Here is a 16347-nt window from a genome sequence, read left to right on the forward strand (position 1 = left end):
GGATCTCCTTATGTTGCCCAGGCTGGTCTCGAACTCCTGAGCTCAAGTGATCCTCTCACTTTTGCCTTCTAAAGTGTTGGGATTACAGGCGTGAGCCACGGTGCCCAGCCAAGGGAGACTTTTCTATCCATGCTGCACGGCAATCTTGTCCTCCTTTTGCTAGAAGAAATAAGACTCTTGGGGCTGCGAAGAACCTAAAATGTCAAATTCTATTTTCTCTTGTCAGATGACAAAAGTAAATCAGCATTTCCTTTAAAAATCAGAGCACTGACTTTGGTCCTATTCAAAATAGCTACCTTCAATTAGAAGTAGGGTAAAAAATGATTCACCAAAATGTTAACTTTCTCTCTCTCTTTTTTTTTCAAATAATTACTAGAATTTTATTAGCCAAGGGACAGCAGCTGGAGGAGAAATAACAAAAAAATACATCTTAAGAATCCTTAAGTACAGTGCATATTTACAATTTAAGTGTCATATTTTAGAAGGCCACCGTCCATCAGCTCAGTAAATGTACCAGCTTCTAAAGCCACGATGCCATTTGTTGATTAAATTCCTACCCACTGTCCTCGGGCTCAGGAGACTGTCTTTTCCATCTGACTCTGCTCTCTGCATTGGCATCAAGAGAACGCTGCTCGGTGGTTTAAGGCTGACACCTTACAGAGTAACACTGGCCCTGGAGCCAGGTGCTTTTCTCCATGAAAACTTCCACCTTGGTAGCTCAGCCGACATAGACAACATACAAAGCGCAGCTCTGCACTTCTGCCCTCATCTTCCCACAGTGACATCCACACCAGGCAGCCAAACAGAAGAGAAGGCAGAGGCCCACCAAGAGCTGACGCTGCACAGTCCTCGGGGGACCATCCTCCCGTCTCACTGGGGACGAATCCAGGTTCTGGAGCCTCTCCCCTGACAGACAGCTTGTCAGCGGCATTTATGGGTCCTCTGGAATTCAGACAACACCCATGGTCTGTAGGTTCAGAAAGTGCTTTCAAGCAGGCAGTGGCACCCACACCCAGTGGGACACACCTCCTGGGTCCGAAACCACTCCATCATGTGGCTGGTGTGGCCACCGTGCCCACAGGTCAGGCAGAAATTGGATGATCCCCGCACAGCCACATGGCAGATGGCACACTGAAACGTGAAGCCTTTGCAGATGGCACACTGGGTGCCACGGACCTCACTCCGGCAGTGACTGCAGTACACGCCGAACTCTGGAAATGGGCAGGGACGGGCAAAACAAGAGGCAGCATGAGTTCAGTTCTGAAAAAGGAAACTGGGGCTTGCCAGGAAGAAGGACATCTTCCTCTTAAGACTCTAGCAGATTCTCTTACACCAGTGGTTTTCATTTTCTGTTTCTTTAATTTTTTTTTTTCTTTTTGAGACAGAGTTTCACTCTTGTCACCCAGGCTCGAGTGCAATGGTGCAATCTTGGCTCACTGCAACCTTCACAGCCCGGGTTCAAGTGTCCTGCCTCAGCCTCCCGAGTAGCTGGAATTACAGGCACCTGCCACCACGCCCAGCTAAGTTTGTATTTTTAGTAGAGACGGGGTTTCGCCATGTTGGCCAGGCTGGTCTCGAACTCCTGACCTCAGGTGATCCACCTGCCTTGGCCTCCCAAAGTGCTGGGATTATAGGCATGAGCCACTGTGCCCAGCCTGTTTTTTTTTTTTTTTTTTTTTTTTTTTACACTAGAACTCCTTCTTCTGAGCCACTGCACCCGGCTGAGTAGTGTATTTTCTCAGGGGCTCCACGTGGAAATCCAGTGCCCACAGCAGGGCGCAGCTGCATCTGATGCCTCTTTCCACTCCGACAGCTGGCAGGGCCTGGCACGCAGCAGGTGTTGAACAGGTATCAGTTGAAAGAACTGAATGACTTGGCAGTAACGCTTCAGCAGAGGGCAGACTGGCTTTACCAATGCCTGCTACTGCCCACTTGCCACTGGCCCAAGTCAGGACACCAGGATGCTGCTCCACCGCCGGGCGAGGACTGGTTCCACTGGGCTCCCCTGAGTGAAACCTGTTCTATCTACTCTGCTGGCAATAGTCCCCTCATCACCTGACCGTCCTGCCTCTGCTGGCCTTTGGACGAAAGGCCATTTCTTGCTTAAGTCCTCTGACTGCAGGGGCAGTGGGTGGGGACTGGGTCCCATTGCTGCCTCCAGACCATGACTTTTCTGCTGGAGGCCAATGTCATCCAGCTTCACTAGCCTTTCCCCCTTTTCTCTGTGTCATCTGAGGACATTCTGGAGACACACCCCCATTCACTGAAGACTTGTTCTTGGCTCTCAATTTTCTCCCTACCCCAGTTCTTAGATGATCCTGGAGGTCTCCCAAACCTACACCACTAACCCAGTGCCCACCTGGCCATTCTGGTCTTTGCCCTCATCCCTAACCCACCACCACTAATCCTTCGGTCCACCTGCCCCTTTCTAGCTGCAATTTGCCCTTTGGCCAACCTGAATTACATGGACTCACTTTATAATCACTTATTTTGCAAATGCCTTCAATTCCTTTGCCCATCTCCTGCACCACCTGGCAAAACCTCTACCCTGGATGAACCATATCACCTGCCCACTCCATGCCTGCCCACAAGAGGCTGAGCAATCCTGGAGAAAGGCCCATGTTCAAGAAATGCATCTCATTTCACACAGGTGATCACCGACAGACAGAACACCTAGCCCTGCGCGGAGCCTGTGTTTCCCTTCTGTCCCCAAGATGGTGACTTTGGGCCTCCGCCACGTTCTGCAAACTCCTCCCTCATGCCTTTTCTCCCGGCTCCTGCACCTGCTGGCCTCTTCTCTCACTTCCCTTTGTCATTACACCAGGCTTCTTCCAATCTCCCACCTCTCCTTCCCTCTTACAACAGAGGGAGGGTCCTTTCTTCCAACAGAACTGGCTGCTCTGTTGAATGACAACTGGTGGTCAGAAAAATACGCCAATAAAAACTCCTCTGATATGTGGTACCTAAGGGCATATTTTATGATAGTCCCAATTAAGGCAAATCCTGAGACAAATCAGACTAGTTTGATAATTTTGGTTTAAAAATAGCTATGTCTTCTCTCTCTAAGCATAATTTTTTATATTATGTACAAACTTCGGTTATGTTCTCATGAAAAGCCTAATTAGTTGAAAACTCTCAAATTTTCGTTACTGGTTTTATTGGCCAACATTTAACATTATGAGAATGTAAATATTGTGTGTTCAGGTAAATTGAATTCTAATGTTTAAAAGGGTTTGTTCCTTGGTACTTGAGATCAACTGTAAACTTAATTATTCTCCATATCTATCTGGGTAAAATTATTAAAATGTCATCTCATAGTATCATTAATAATTGTGTTTCTCTACAGCAAATCAGATTAAATATAGTTTTCGAGATCCTTATTAACTTTAAGACTCTGAACTAATATTTCATTTCATTACTTAGTGAATGATCTTTGGGGGGATCTGGACAACAATTTCTAAGGAGATCTAAATTCACAAAGACAGAAAATACAAAAACCCCAGGACGCTCTCCCTTGCCTCTGCCCTGTATATACACAATGGAATGGCTCAGCAGATGAACCACTTGAGAAGGATGGGCAGACGCCCGTGGGCCTTGCTGGTGCATGCTTCCTCTCACCACTTTAGGGCATACAAAGGGACGTGGAATGTGTTCCCAAAAACAGAGTTGGCAAGGTGTCTCACACCTGGCTGCCTTTGGAATTTCCCTGACAATCCACTAATAGTGCTGGTCGCTAACGGTTCCAGGTTTTCTCTGGGTCTCTGAGGGAAGAAGAATGACTCTGGGAGGCTGGGGCTACACTAGATACAAATTGCAAAGCAGATATCACTTGCAAGTATGAGATATGAATCTGTATTCAAGATAACTGATGTGTTCTGTTAGTTCCAGTTTTATTAAAACGATCAATCAATGTGGTGAGGGTATTGTCTGACTGAATGTGCTGATAAAAGTTAGTATATTTTAAAGTTAAAAGATTTAAATTTGCTGGTTTTGTGTATATCTCAAAACACACACACACACAAACACACAAAGGTATCTTAACATTTTTAAACAAAATTAAACAATATACACTTTCAGAGGAAAAAAACAATAATTCCAAAGAAAACTGTTTAGTGACGAAGAAAATGTCAAATGTGAGTCTATGCCTGGATAAGAGAGGCTCCTTACAGCACCAAAATTATCTCACTCGACAGCTGGTTAATTTTTGGTGCTTTTTGTCATGCTTTTGAATCACATTAAACAAAAGTCTACTTCTGAAAACTCTAGGGTTCTTAATTATTTACTGCTGTGTTTATTTATTTATTTTTATTTATTTATTTTTGAGACAAAGTCTCACTCTTGTCACCCAGGCTGGAGTGCAATGGTACGATCTCAGCTCACTGCAACCTCCTGGATTCAAGCGATTCCCCTGCCTCAGCCTCCTGAGTGGCTGGGATTACAGGCGCCTGCCAACATGCCTGGCTAATTTTTGTATTTTTAGTAGAGAGGGGGTTTCACCATGTTGGCCAGGCTGGTCTCAAACTCCTGACCTCAGGTGATCCACCTGCCTCAGCTTCCCAAAGTGCTGGGATTACAGGCGTGAGCCACCGCGCCCCGCCTGCTGTGTTTATTTTAAATACTATCATTCTGAACCAAGTATGTTACAATGTCTTGTCTTTAGGCATATAATAACTTATGCTTTTATCGAATCACCTCTGACAACTCTTTCTCAAACTGCCTTTTCCCAAATTTGGAAGAATAAAGCTCTCACTGTCTTCCATACACGTCAGCTACCTGTAGAACTCCCCAAATGACAAGTGGCCAACACTACAGATTTGTTCCCTCACTGTAGGAAGGAGGGAAGCCAGACATGATTGGGAATGTCTGGTATTCTCTATACTTTTAATCAGTTTAGCATTGTTGTTAAGAGCTCTTGTATTTATTAAACCCACAATATGAGAAATCAAATAGGGAAGTTCAACCTCCCTGGGGAACTGTATTCAAGTACAAGATTATTAATGGGAATTTTTCAGCAACTTCTTTCAAGATCAATAGAAGGAGACTCATATCTATTACAAAGACTGGCATATCTTTTAACAAATTTATTTATTTTTATTTTATTTTATTTTATTTTATTTATTTATTTATTTATTTATTTTTGAGACAGAGTCTCACTCTGTCTCCCAGGCTGGAGTGCAGTGTCGCGATCTCGGCTCACTGCAAGCTCCGCCTTCCGGGTTCACGCCATTCTCCTGCCTCAGCCTCCCGAGTAGCTGGGACTACAGGCGCCCGCCACCACGCTCAGCTAATTTTTTGTATTTTTAGTAGAAACGCGGTTTCACCGGGTTAGCCAGGATGGTCTCAATCTCCTGACCTCGTGATCCACCCGCCTTGGCCTCCCAAAGTGCTGGGATTACAGGCATGAGCCACCGCGCCCGGCTCAACAAATTTATTTTTTAAACTTGTTTTATTTTTAAAATAAAAATACAGTACTTGGCCGAGTGCCGTGGCTCTCGCCTGTAATCTCAGCACTTTGGGAGGCCAAGGTGGGTGGATCACCTGAGGCCAGGAGTTCGAGACCAGCCTGGCCAACATGGCAAATCCATCTCTACTAAAAACACAAAAATTAGCTGGGCGTGACGGCGCACACCTGTATTACCTGGAAGGCTGAGGTAGGAGAACTGCTTGAACCTGGAGGCGGAGGTTACAGTGAGCCAAGACCGCACCACTGCACTCCAGCCCGGGTGACAGAGAGAGACCTTGTTCCCCAAACCCCCCACCCCACAAAAGAAGAAAACAAAAGTAAAATGAAAATATAGTACTCCTTTCGTTTGGCAATAACCTTACAAACATTTTACAGGATGAATTAAAAGAGCCTGGAGATTTGTCAACGTCCTCAGTGTCCAAAATATTTTAGTGTTGAGGAATCACTAACTGAATCCCTTAGGAAATGATTACGTGTTGTTTCTGCTCCATACGATATTGTTATCATAAACTAGCCAGAGCCATTTCGCTTTATTGCCAATTGCCGGTTTCTGCTTTTGCCTCACACTTGCCTAAAGTCACTTGCTATAAACTATAGGTCAGAAATAGAAACTTAGAGAAGACATGCCAAAATAAAGCCTTTTTAGGCACTATTAAAGGTACTCTTCACTACTGATATTACTGAAGAGATTCCTGAATACCAGCTTTCCAAATAAGCTGACACCGGCCAGGAGCAGTTTCTCATGCCTGTAATCCCTGCACTTTGCGAGGCCGAGGTGGGGGTATCGCTTGAGCCCAGGAGTTTGAGACCAGGCTGGGCAACGTGGCGAGACTCCATCTCTACAAAAACATTTTTTTAAAAATTAGCCGGCCATGATGGTGTATGCCTGTGGTCCCAGCTACTTAGGAGACTGTGGTGGGAGGATTGTTGAGCCCAGCAGGTCGAGGCTGCAGTGAGCTGTGATCATGCCTCTGCAATGCAGTCTGGGTGACAGAGTGAGACCCTGTCTCAAAAAACAAACAAGCCAAACAAATAAGCTGACACCATCACCACCAGGAGACACTTGTCAGACTGGAATGGATCAGGATTTCTAGGACTTTTTGGTTCAGAAGCAGATGACTTCAGTGACAGTAGATGGGTAGAGAATCCAAGATAATTAGAACAAGAATTACTTAGCAGGGACTGAATACAACTGATGGAAAAATTTAATTCTGGCTAAGGATCTATTTTCTACTAGAAAGGAGAAAACATTCTTTCTTCTTTCTTGCTCCATCTCTACCCTCAGTTTAACATGTTATATACATTGAAATGAAAAACTCTGGAAATGGTATCTTGTTCTAATTACCTTCAGGAGGAAAAAAAATCCAAAAAAGATCTTAATATAGACTATAAGATACCAAATCACCAGGAAAACCTTAGAACAGTAACTCCATAGGAAATATCATATGTTGATTAACCTCATCTGCAAAAGTGCTCAGAACAATGGGTAAGGACCACACAAAGGCCTTTTCTTTTCATGACAAAATATCTATACAGGTTCAGTGAGAGTCTGCTGGGGCTGGGTGTGGCAGCTTATGCTTCTAATCCCAGCACTTTGGGAGGCAGAGGTGGAAGGATCACTTGAAGCCAAGAATTTGAGACCACAATGGACAACAAAGTGAGACTCTGTATCTATTTTATAAAAATGTAAAATAAATAAATAAATAAAAGAAGCTGCCCTCCTCCGTATCATGATATACATGGATAGATCAGATTTACAGCCAAGGTCATGCCCGAAATGTCACATTTAGATTCAAATCTCATTTAAATTAGGTAATGATACGGCCGGGCACAGTGGCTCACGCCTGTAATCCCAGCAATTTGAGAGGCCGAGGCAGGCAGACCACGAGGTCAGGAGATTGAGACCATCCTGGCTAACACAGTGAAACCCCGTCTCTACTAAAAATACAAAAAAGTAGCCAGGCGTGGTGGCGGGAACCTGTAGTCCCAGTTACTCGGGAGGCTGAGACAGGAGAATGGCGTGAACCCGTGAGGCGGAGCTTGCAGTGAGCCGAGATGGCGCCACTGCACTCCAGCCTGGGGAACAGAGTGAGACTCCGTCTCAAAAAATAAATTAATTAACTAATTAAAACAATAAATTAGGTATGATAAGCCATTATGAAGGGGAGGAAATAGTTTCATATGTGGACATGAAGCCCACAAGTCCTCCCAGGAAACTTCTTTGGCTTAGGGACTGCCAGCCTTGCACAAAGTACAGATGTCATTTCCTGACAGGCCAGAAACACTGACTACCCTGAGGATCACAGGTAAGAGGCACAGGACAACAGGATAGGTTTTGCAGGTGAAACTTGATAGAGATGAAATGAATCATTCTTGGGTCCTAACAGACAAACTAATAAAGACCATAAAAATACTCCCAGCACATAGAACAATCAAAGTATGGTTCCAAGGCTTTTCAAAACTTCCAGGAGGAAGCAAACTCCAAAGGTGCAGGGTCATATGGCTCCAGTTTGTTAACCAAACAACAAAAAGTTTTGTGTATTAATCAACATCACCTATTACACAAAAGTAAATAAAACTGGCCAAATAAATAAGACTTTAATTTATATACTGAACCAGTAAACTGCTGAATGAAATTTAGTTGAGCAGATCTGTACCTCTGGGGAGGGAATTCTCCCCATGCAGAGGCTGGGAAAGCAATCGCTTTGCTCTGCCACCATTAAAACCAAGAGCATCACATACCACAATCAGAAACAAAAACAAACAAATCGTCTTATATCCTGAGACTTTCTTTAAGGGAATACTCTATCTAGCAGTATCCCCACAAAATGAATGAAACCATGAGCCCTGTCTGTAAATACTGAATCCCAATGAAACTAACTTTGTCCCTCAAAGTTGCTATGCTGAAGTCTGTGGATATGGGATGACCCTTGCAGACAAGATTAGCACAGAGGAAACTGATGCCTTTTCAGTGCAAAGGGAAGACCTGTGGCCTTGGCAGCCTTGGGGTATTTTTCTTTTTTTTTTTAATTTTAATTTTTTTTTTAGAGACATAGTTTCGCCATGTTGCCCAGGCTTGTCTCAAATTCCTAGACTCCAGCAATCTGCCTGCTTCAGTCTCCCAAAGTGTTGAGATTACAGGTGTGCACAGCTGCACTCAGCCTATACTTTTCTTTCAATACCTGCTGTGTCCTGTATTGAAGCAGCCCAATTCCTCCAAAGTCAGGACTACCTTATAAAACTTTGCAAATGAAAACACTTCTTGGCCGGGTGCCGGGGATCATGCCTGTAATCCCACCACTTTGGGAGGGCCAGGTGGGTGGATCACGAGGTCAGGAGTTCGAGACCAGCCTGGCCAACAAGGTGAAACCCTGTCTCTACTAAAAACACAAAAATTAGCTGGGCGTGGTGGCACATGCCTGTAATCCCAGCTACTCAGGAGGCTGAGACAGGAGAATTGCTTGAACCAAGGAGGTGGAGGTTGCAGTGACCTGAGATTGTTCCATTGCACTCCAGCCTGGGTGACAGAGCAAGACTCCGTCTCAAAAAAAAAAAAAAAAAGAAAAGAAAATACTTCTTTTACTGCTTTTGTCTGTGAGTTCATCTTTCAAAATCCTGCCCTGCTTTATAAATCATGTGACATTAGTTTTATTGGAATTAGGATACATTATTCATCTTTAACCATCATTAAGTCTTCCTGAGTTTATATTTCATTCTCTCTGACTGCACTACAGACATCTTGACCCACCAAACCACACTTTGTATTTCTTTGTACATCCCACAGAATCCAGCATGACACTTTATAATAGCAGATGTCAATAAGGGTTTAGCTGACTGATGGGTGGATACATCAGCTCTGTATCTCCATGATTCATGTGTTTTCCTGAAAACTAATTTTTAAAAGACAAATTGCCCCAGGCCATCATTAATTTTTTCCTGAGATACTTTCATACATTTAGATGCTCTGAAAAAATATGTTGCCCAAATAGCATTTTGTGCCTTTACATTTCTTCAAGTACATATACCAACATAGTCCCTATTAAAATAATCCTTGAAATTCACTACCTAAACCTACATATTATTCTAGTTTGTTTCTTCAAATAGCAATTACCAGGTATGGTGTCTCACACCTGTAATCCCAGCACTCTGGGAGGCCAAGGCGGGCGCATCGCTTGAGGCCAGTAGTTCGAGACCAGCCTGGCCAACATGGCGAAACCCTGTCTCTACTAAAAATACAAGTGGTATTTGTATTGTATTTTAGTATCTCTACTAAAAATTCCTATTAATTGTATTGTATTTTAGTATCTCTACTAAAAATACAAGTGGTGTGGTGGCAGGCGCCTGTAGTCTCAGCCACTTGGAGAGGTTGAGGCATGAGAATCACTTGAACTTGGGAGGCAGAGGTTGCAGTGAGCCGAGATCACATGACTGCAGTCCAGCCTGGGCGACAGAGCAACACTCTGTTTCAAAAAAAAAAAAAGAAAAAGAAAAAGAAAGGAAAAGAAACTATACCTACACAACCTGAAAGAGTCAAATCATTCTATGCATCTTATTACAAAACCCAGCATTCCCTGCCACTGCCCACTCCATCGCTCCCTAGATGAAATCCTTTCCATTCATTTAACTGTTTCTTTTGTTTTTTTGTTTTTTGCTTTTTTTTTTTTTTTTGAGACAGAGTCTCACTCTGTCGCCGAGGCTGGAGTGCAGTGGCACAATCTCGGCTCACTGCAACCTCCGCCTCCTGAGCTCAAGCAGTCCTCCTGCGTCAGCCTCCTGAGTAGTTAGGACTACAAGCACACGCCACTATGCCCGGCTAATTTTTGTATTTTTAGTAGAGATGGGGTTTCACCATGTCGGCCAGGATGGTCTCGATCTCCTGACCTCGTGATCCGTCCACCTCAGCCTCCCAAAGTGCTGAGATTACAGGCGTGAGTCACCGCACCTGGCCACACCCCTGTTTTTAATCTCACTGTCAAGCCACATCCAGAGGTCCCTGAGCCACGTGAGGGTTCTGCAGTGTGTTTTGTGCTTCTGATAACAGTTCAGGGTTCGGCTTTATCAGGCCCTGCAAAATCAGCTGCCACTAAGCTATCTACTTCCCAGATTCCAAATTTCATTGCCAACATTACTTCTTGTACAGTTAGGCTTTTCAGAAGTGCTCTGTACAGATATTTTGGTGGGGTCCTGAAGAGGAAATCAGTGTATGTTTAGTCGACTACATTTGGCAGCCTTCCATTTCATTCTGTAAAACACTGCTCAGTCTTGCTTTTCCCCAACACTCACTAGGGTCTCATTCTAACTCTCTCTGCCTTGCTCTTCCTCTACGACCCAAGCTCCAGGTATTGGTTTCTCTCAAGGCCCAGTGCGGACGGCCTCTCCCTGCACTCTTCCTTCCCAGCCCCAGCTCCAAGGTCAACACACCCATTCCCACAGCTGGAATGCCATCCACATGCTGGGGATCCCCAAATTCCCAGTTCTAGCCCCAATCTCTTCTCTGAGAGCCCAACTCACATTCAACTGCCTATGCAACTTCTCCAGTCCGATATCTCACACACATCACTGACTATCCCACGCTAAGCCCACAGTGTTCTTCCAGTCGCTTCCATCTGGGAAGCTGGTACTGCCATTGACCCAGTTGCTCATGCTGGAAATCTAGGAATCGTCCAAGTTTCATCTTTCTTCCTGATCCCACATCCAAGTTATAAGCAAGTCACACTGAGTATAGTTCTAAAATATATTTTAACCCATTCATCATCTCTCTCCAACTCTAGCGACGCCACCCTCAGACGGGGCTGTCGGCCTCTGACTGCTACAATGTCTCTGAATGGGCTTCCTGCTTCTGATCTGTGCTCCTCCCATCCTTTCCTCATAGGAAGGCCACAGTGACCCTCTTAAAACACAACCCAAGGCACATTGCTTACTTCTTATGCCCTTGGAAGCTTACCATTGGACTTGGATACAATTGAAATTCTTTTTGTTTTTTGAGACACAGTCTCGCCCTGTCACCCAGGCTGGAGTGCAGTGGCGTGATCTCGGCTCACTGCAACCTCTGCCTCTTGGGTTCAAGCGATTCTCCTGCCTCAGCCTCCTGAGTAGCTGGGATTATAGGTGTGCGCCACCACACCTGGCTAATTTCGTATTTTTAGTAGAGACGGGGTTTCACCATGTTGGCCAGGCTGGTCTCAAACCCCTGGCCTCAAGTGATCTGCCTGACTTGGCCTCCCAAAGTGCTGGGATTACAGGCGTAAATCACCATGTCCAGCCGAACCCAAATTCTTTACCGCAACTTACAAGCCCCTGCCTGATACAACCCTAAGTTCTCTACACTCTAATTTGATACCACTCATCTCCCCACTGTACTCCAGCCACACCACGCCACCTTCCTTCGCTTGTTCACGACAGTCATTTCCCCGGGGCCTGTCCCTCAGTGCGGGATGCTTTTTTCACCACTCTGCACCAATGGCTCCATGGTTCCTTTAAACCTTCGGACCTCAGCTCCTTGGAGGCCTTCCCAAAACACCTCAATTCCTCTTCTAAGATTCTCCCTCTCTGTTCTCCCTGCCCCCACATCGTTTTTGTTTGCTTGCAAATATTTATCACAATTTGAAATTATTTAATTTTCCCCCGACTCAGCTGTAAGCTCCATAGGGGGAAGGAATGTGCGGGCACTGTGCCTAAGAGGAGCTGGACACACAGTGGAATAAATGAACAAATATCCATCCCTCTCATCCATGCTGGAGTACTGTATATAAACTACTTCTGTTGCAATAGAAATTTCATCCTGGGCCAGGCGCCATGGCTCACATCTGTAATCCCAGCATTTTGGGAGGCCAAGGCAGGCAGATCAGCTGAGGTCAGGAGTTCAAGACCAGGCTGGCCAACGTGGTGAAACCCCGTCTACTAAAAGTACAAAAATTAGCCAGGCGTGGTGGCAGGTGCCTGTAGTCCCAGCTACTCGGGAGGCTGAGGGAGGAGAAGTTTGAACGCGGGAGGCGGAGGTTGCAGTGAGCCGAGATCATGCCACTGCACTCCAGGCTGGGCAACAAGAGCGAGACTCCATCTCAAAAAAAAAAACAAAAACAAAACAGAAAAAAAGCTTTCATCCTGTTGTGAAATGCAAGGGCTTTTCAGAAGCTTGGAATAGACTCAAAATGCCTCAGAAATTTCTGCTTAGAAATGAGAAGCTGAAACTTCATTCCAAGTCTGATGCCGTGGACATATTAAATTACAGGATCTTTCAGACAGTGATAGGAAGAGAGAGAAATTCATACTCACCGATCCCTTTGTGAGGGTCAGGAGGACAGGAGACAAACTTCAACACTTCAGCTCGCTTCTCTCTCAGACCCCAACGGTAGAGGATTTCCCCATAGCATTTCTTAAAGTCATCAAATTGCTGGGTATTGGCAGGGTCCAGGAGCCTGGATAAAGTTAAAAAGATTACCTGTCAGTTCCTTTAAGAAAAAACAAGCTTGATCCTAAATAGCACTTAATATACCCTTCTTAAAGCAACAGTCCTGGCTAGGCACAGTGGCTCATACCTGTCACTCCCAGCACTTTGGGAGGCCGAGGTGGGCGGATCACTTGAGGTCAGGAGTTTGAGACCAGCCTGGCCAACATGGTGAAACCCTGTCTCTACTAAAAATACAAAAAATTAGCCGGTCATCGTGGTGTGTGCCTGTGATCCCAGCTACTCAGGAGGCTGAGGCAGGAGAATCACTTAAGCCTGGGAAGCAGAGGTTGCAGAGAGCCGAGATCCTGCCACTGCACTCCAACCTGGCAGCAGAGTAAGACTCTGTGTCAAAAAAAAAAAAAAAAAAAAAAAAAAAGTAAGAGTTGTGATTGTGGAGAAACTGGAGTCCTGGCATTGCAGCTCTCACCTGGGAGGGTGGTTACCTTTTATTTTTATCATGCTGGTCGCGTTCTCGCTCACGGGGATCACTGTAGGTCAGACTCCCAAAGCGGAGCTCTTCTGGTGAGGATTCTCCCCAAGGGGAGGACAAGTGCTCTGCCTCTCTTCCCGCTGAAGAAAATCAAATGGGAAGGGAAGATGGCAATCAGAGAAGGCATGGAAAATATCTGAAGAGTCTCATAAGACAGCATGTGGCCAATGGATTTCCCAGAAGAAAAGTAAGCAAGGCTGAATACTCTGAGAAATCTAACTAAACAGAACTCTTTCCTACCCTTGCCTTTTTGCCCAGGTATTTATTACTAAGAGAACTTGATCACTAAGTATACACACATGATGCTAAAGTAAATGATGGGCTGGGTGTGGTGGCTCATGCCTGGAATCCCAGCACTTTTGGAGGACGCCCAGGCAGGCAGATCACCTGAGGTCAGAGATTTCAGACCAGCCTGACCAACACGGTGAAATTACGTCTTTACTAAAAAAAATACAAAAATTAGCTGGGCGTACTGGCGCGTGCCTGTAATCCCAGCTACTTGGGAGGCTGAGGCAGAAGAATCGCTCGAACCTGGGAGGCGGAGGGTGCAGTGAGCCGAGATCACGCCATTGCACTCCAGCCTGGCAACAAAGCAAGACTCCATCTCAGAAAACTAAAAAAATAAAAAATAAATAAAGCAAATGATGGCACAGAGATATAGTAGAACATTACGTAGTAACTGTTTACGAGGACTTTTTGAACAGTATTTGCTCTTGATATAATTAAAAATAGAACACAAAGTCACATATATAGAATGACCACACTCCTGTACACAAAGAATGGATGAAAATGTTCTAGAACGTTAACGGACGCTATTCCTAGATGGGAGATCAATGATTACAATTTTCTTCTCTAATACTTTTTGTTTGCTTTTCTTCACTGGGCATGAGCTACTTTTGATATCACGAAAATTAAGATCTTAAAAAATTGCTTTTTTAGGCCAGGCGCGGTGGCTCACGCCTGTAATCCCAGCACTTTGGCAGGCCGAGACGGGCGGATCACAAGGTCAGGAGATCGCGACCATCCTGGCTAACACGTGAAACCCCGTCTCTACTAAAAAATACAAAAAATTAGCCGGGTGCAGTGGCGGGCGCCTGTAGTCCCAGCTACTCGGGAGGCTGAGGCAGAAGAACAGCGTGAACCCGGGAGGCAGAGCTTGCAGTGGGCCGAGATAGCGCCACTGCACTCCAGCCTGGGCGATAGTGCGAGACTCCATCTCAAAAAAAAAAAAAAAAAAAATTGCTTTTTTAAAAAAAATCCAGGAAACACAAATACACCTACTCAGCAAACAGCTTTATGATCAGCTGCAGTCAGGCCCAGCTGTATTTGTCTACACTGAAAGCATTCATGGGAAGCGGTAGGTGGCAGATGAACACGGAAAGGGCATGTGAAGGAGAAAGGATAAGGGTTAGGTTTTGGGGGGTGAACAGTGGGAAGTCCCATTGTCAGTTTCTCAAGGTTACGAGATGAAAAGCAACACAGCAAGGCACAAAGACCCCCAGAACGTGGCCTGTTCAACCTGCAAAGTCAGGCCTCCAGCAAGAGTATCCCTATTGCAGTAAATGTAAAGAGATTTAAATAAGAAACAAGAAAAAATATGGAGACTAAGCATCAACTAAAGGTTACATATGCACAGCTATCGGAGAACTAAAAATCCAGCGTGGGCTAAGTCATTTCCATACAAACCTATGTTCCAGCCGCCAGTGTTGAGCCCTGGGTCTGACATACTGGAGCAGGAACCAGAAGAGGTAAAGCTAGGCTACAGATGGGAAGAGAAGAACCAACAGGACTAGCATGAGAATACCGTTCCCCGTGACAGTTCCCATTAAGAAAACAGCAGGCCAAGCACGGTGGCTCATGCCTGTAATCCTAGCACTTTGGGAGGCCAACGAAGGTGGAACACCTGAGGTCAGGGGTTTAAGACCAGCCTGGCCAACATGGTGAAACCTCATCTCTACTAAAAATACAAAAATATACCAGGAGTGGTGGTGCATGCCTGTAATCCCAGCTATTCAGGAGGCTGAGGCACGAGAACTGCTTGAACCCAGGAGGCGGAGGTTGCAGTGAGCTGAGATCGTGCCACTGCACTCCAGCCTGGGCAACAAAATAAAACTCTGTCTCAAAAAAAAAAAAAAAAAAGAGACAAAACCAGAAAAGGACAAACTTACATATCGACTATGGGACACCACAAGATTAGAAGAACGGTTGGGAAAAGGCCCAAAGGGGTTTGGTATCCCCTGAGGCCGAGACTGGGCTTCAAACACGCTACAGAGCATCGCCAGTGTCTGAACATCCCGCAGCCGACAATAGTGAGCCAACCTGAGGAAAAGATGAGAGGAAAGAAAACAAGTCAGGAGGAAGGATTGAGGAGGAAAGCGGTCACAGTCATGGCGTGTTACTGCCACAGGGGTGGGACGGAAGGATTCTTGATTCTGCCTCAAAAACCCATCAGGAAATGGGGCTTTCTACAGATCCAGCGGTTTGACCTACTTTGAGATTGCCTAAACTTGTTTTGGAATATAAGGCATCGATGTATTACAAATGATCTAGAGAACGCATCTCAAAGCCTCTGGCTAACTTTCAGGCACGGGTTTAAACATGAATGTGGCTTCTCCAAGAACTAAGTGGACTAACCTGACATCTGAGCGAGCCAATACATGCTCTGTCTGTCTTCCCAGCTCCAAGGAAGAATCACACTGCTTTTGGGGGATTCCCACACATGTTATTTATATAACCTAAAGCTACATGAAGGAGCTCAGAGGACACTGGACCGCCACAGTATGCTAGCAGGCAATCGACTCTGGAGGTGCAGGTATGAAGATGAGCTATTAGGTAAGAACAACAAGGAGTGTTTCTATCCTTCACTCATATCCCCTTTGTCCTTTCAGGAAGATTATGCTAGAATGTGAGTAAGGAATCACAGGGGCTTTGACTTTAAGAATG

The 16347-nt window shown here is 45.2% G+C and overlaps 1 protein-coding gene across 12 annotated transcripts in view; it reads right to left on the bottom strand.

The window, feature by feature from the left end:
- Positions 1 to 353: 353 nt before the first annotated feature.
- The window catches only part of WDR59 (WD repeat domain 59), a 101763-nt gene continuing 85769 nt past the window's right edge, over positions 354 to 16347 (bottom strand). For 11 of the 12 annotated variants that reach the window (XM_055299483.2, XM_063612426.1, XM_063612418.1 and 8 more), the window contains 5 exons: positions 15573 to 15723; positions 15091 to 15163; positions 13358 to 13484; positions 12740 to 12882; positions 354 to 1211 (listed from right to left, as the gene is read on the bottom strand). In XM_055299483.2, the coding sequence (XP_055155458.1) occupies positions 976 to 1211; positions 12740 to 12882; positions 13358 to 13484; positions 15091 to 15163; positions 15573 to 15723 (730 nt within the window). In that variant the 3' untranslated portion in view covers positions 354 to 975. Of the gene's footprint in view, positions 1212 to 12739; positions 12883 to 12992; positions 13257 to 13357; positions 13485 to 15090; positions 15164 to 15572; positions 15724 to 16347 lie in introns of those variants that run through there. The other variant, XM_063612425.1, reaches the window with a different exon arrangement.

Source organism: Symphalangus syndactylus, chromosome 11 (genome assembly GCF_028878055.3).
Source record: "Symphalangus syndactylus isolate Jambi chromosome 11, NHGRI_mSymSyn1-v2.1_pri, whole genome shotgun sequence".
In the NCBI taxonomy this organism is placed as follows: domain Eukaryota; kingdom Metazoa; phylum Chordata; class Mammalia; order Primates; family Hylobatidae; genus Symphalangus; species Symphalangus syndactylus.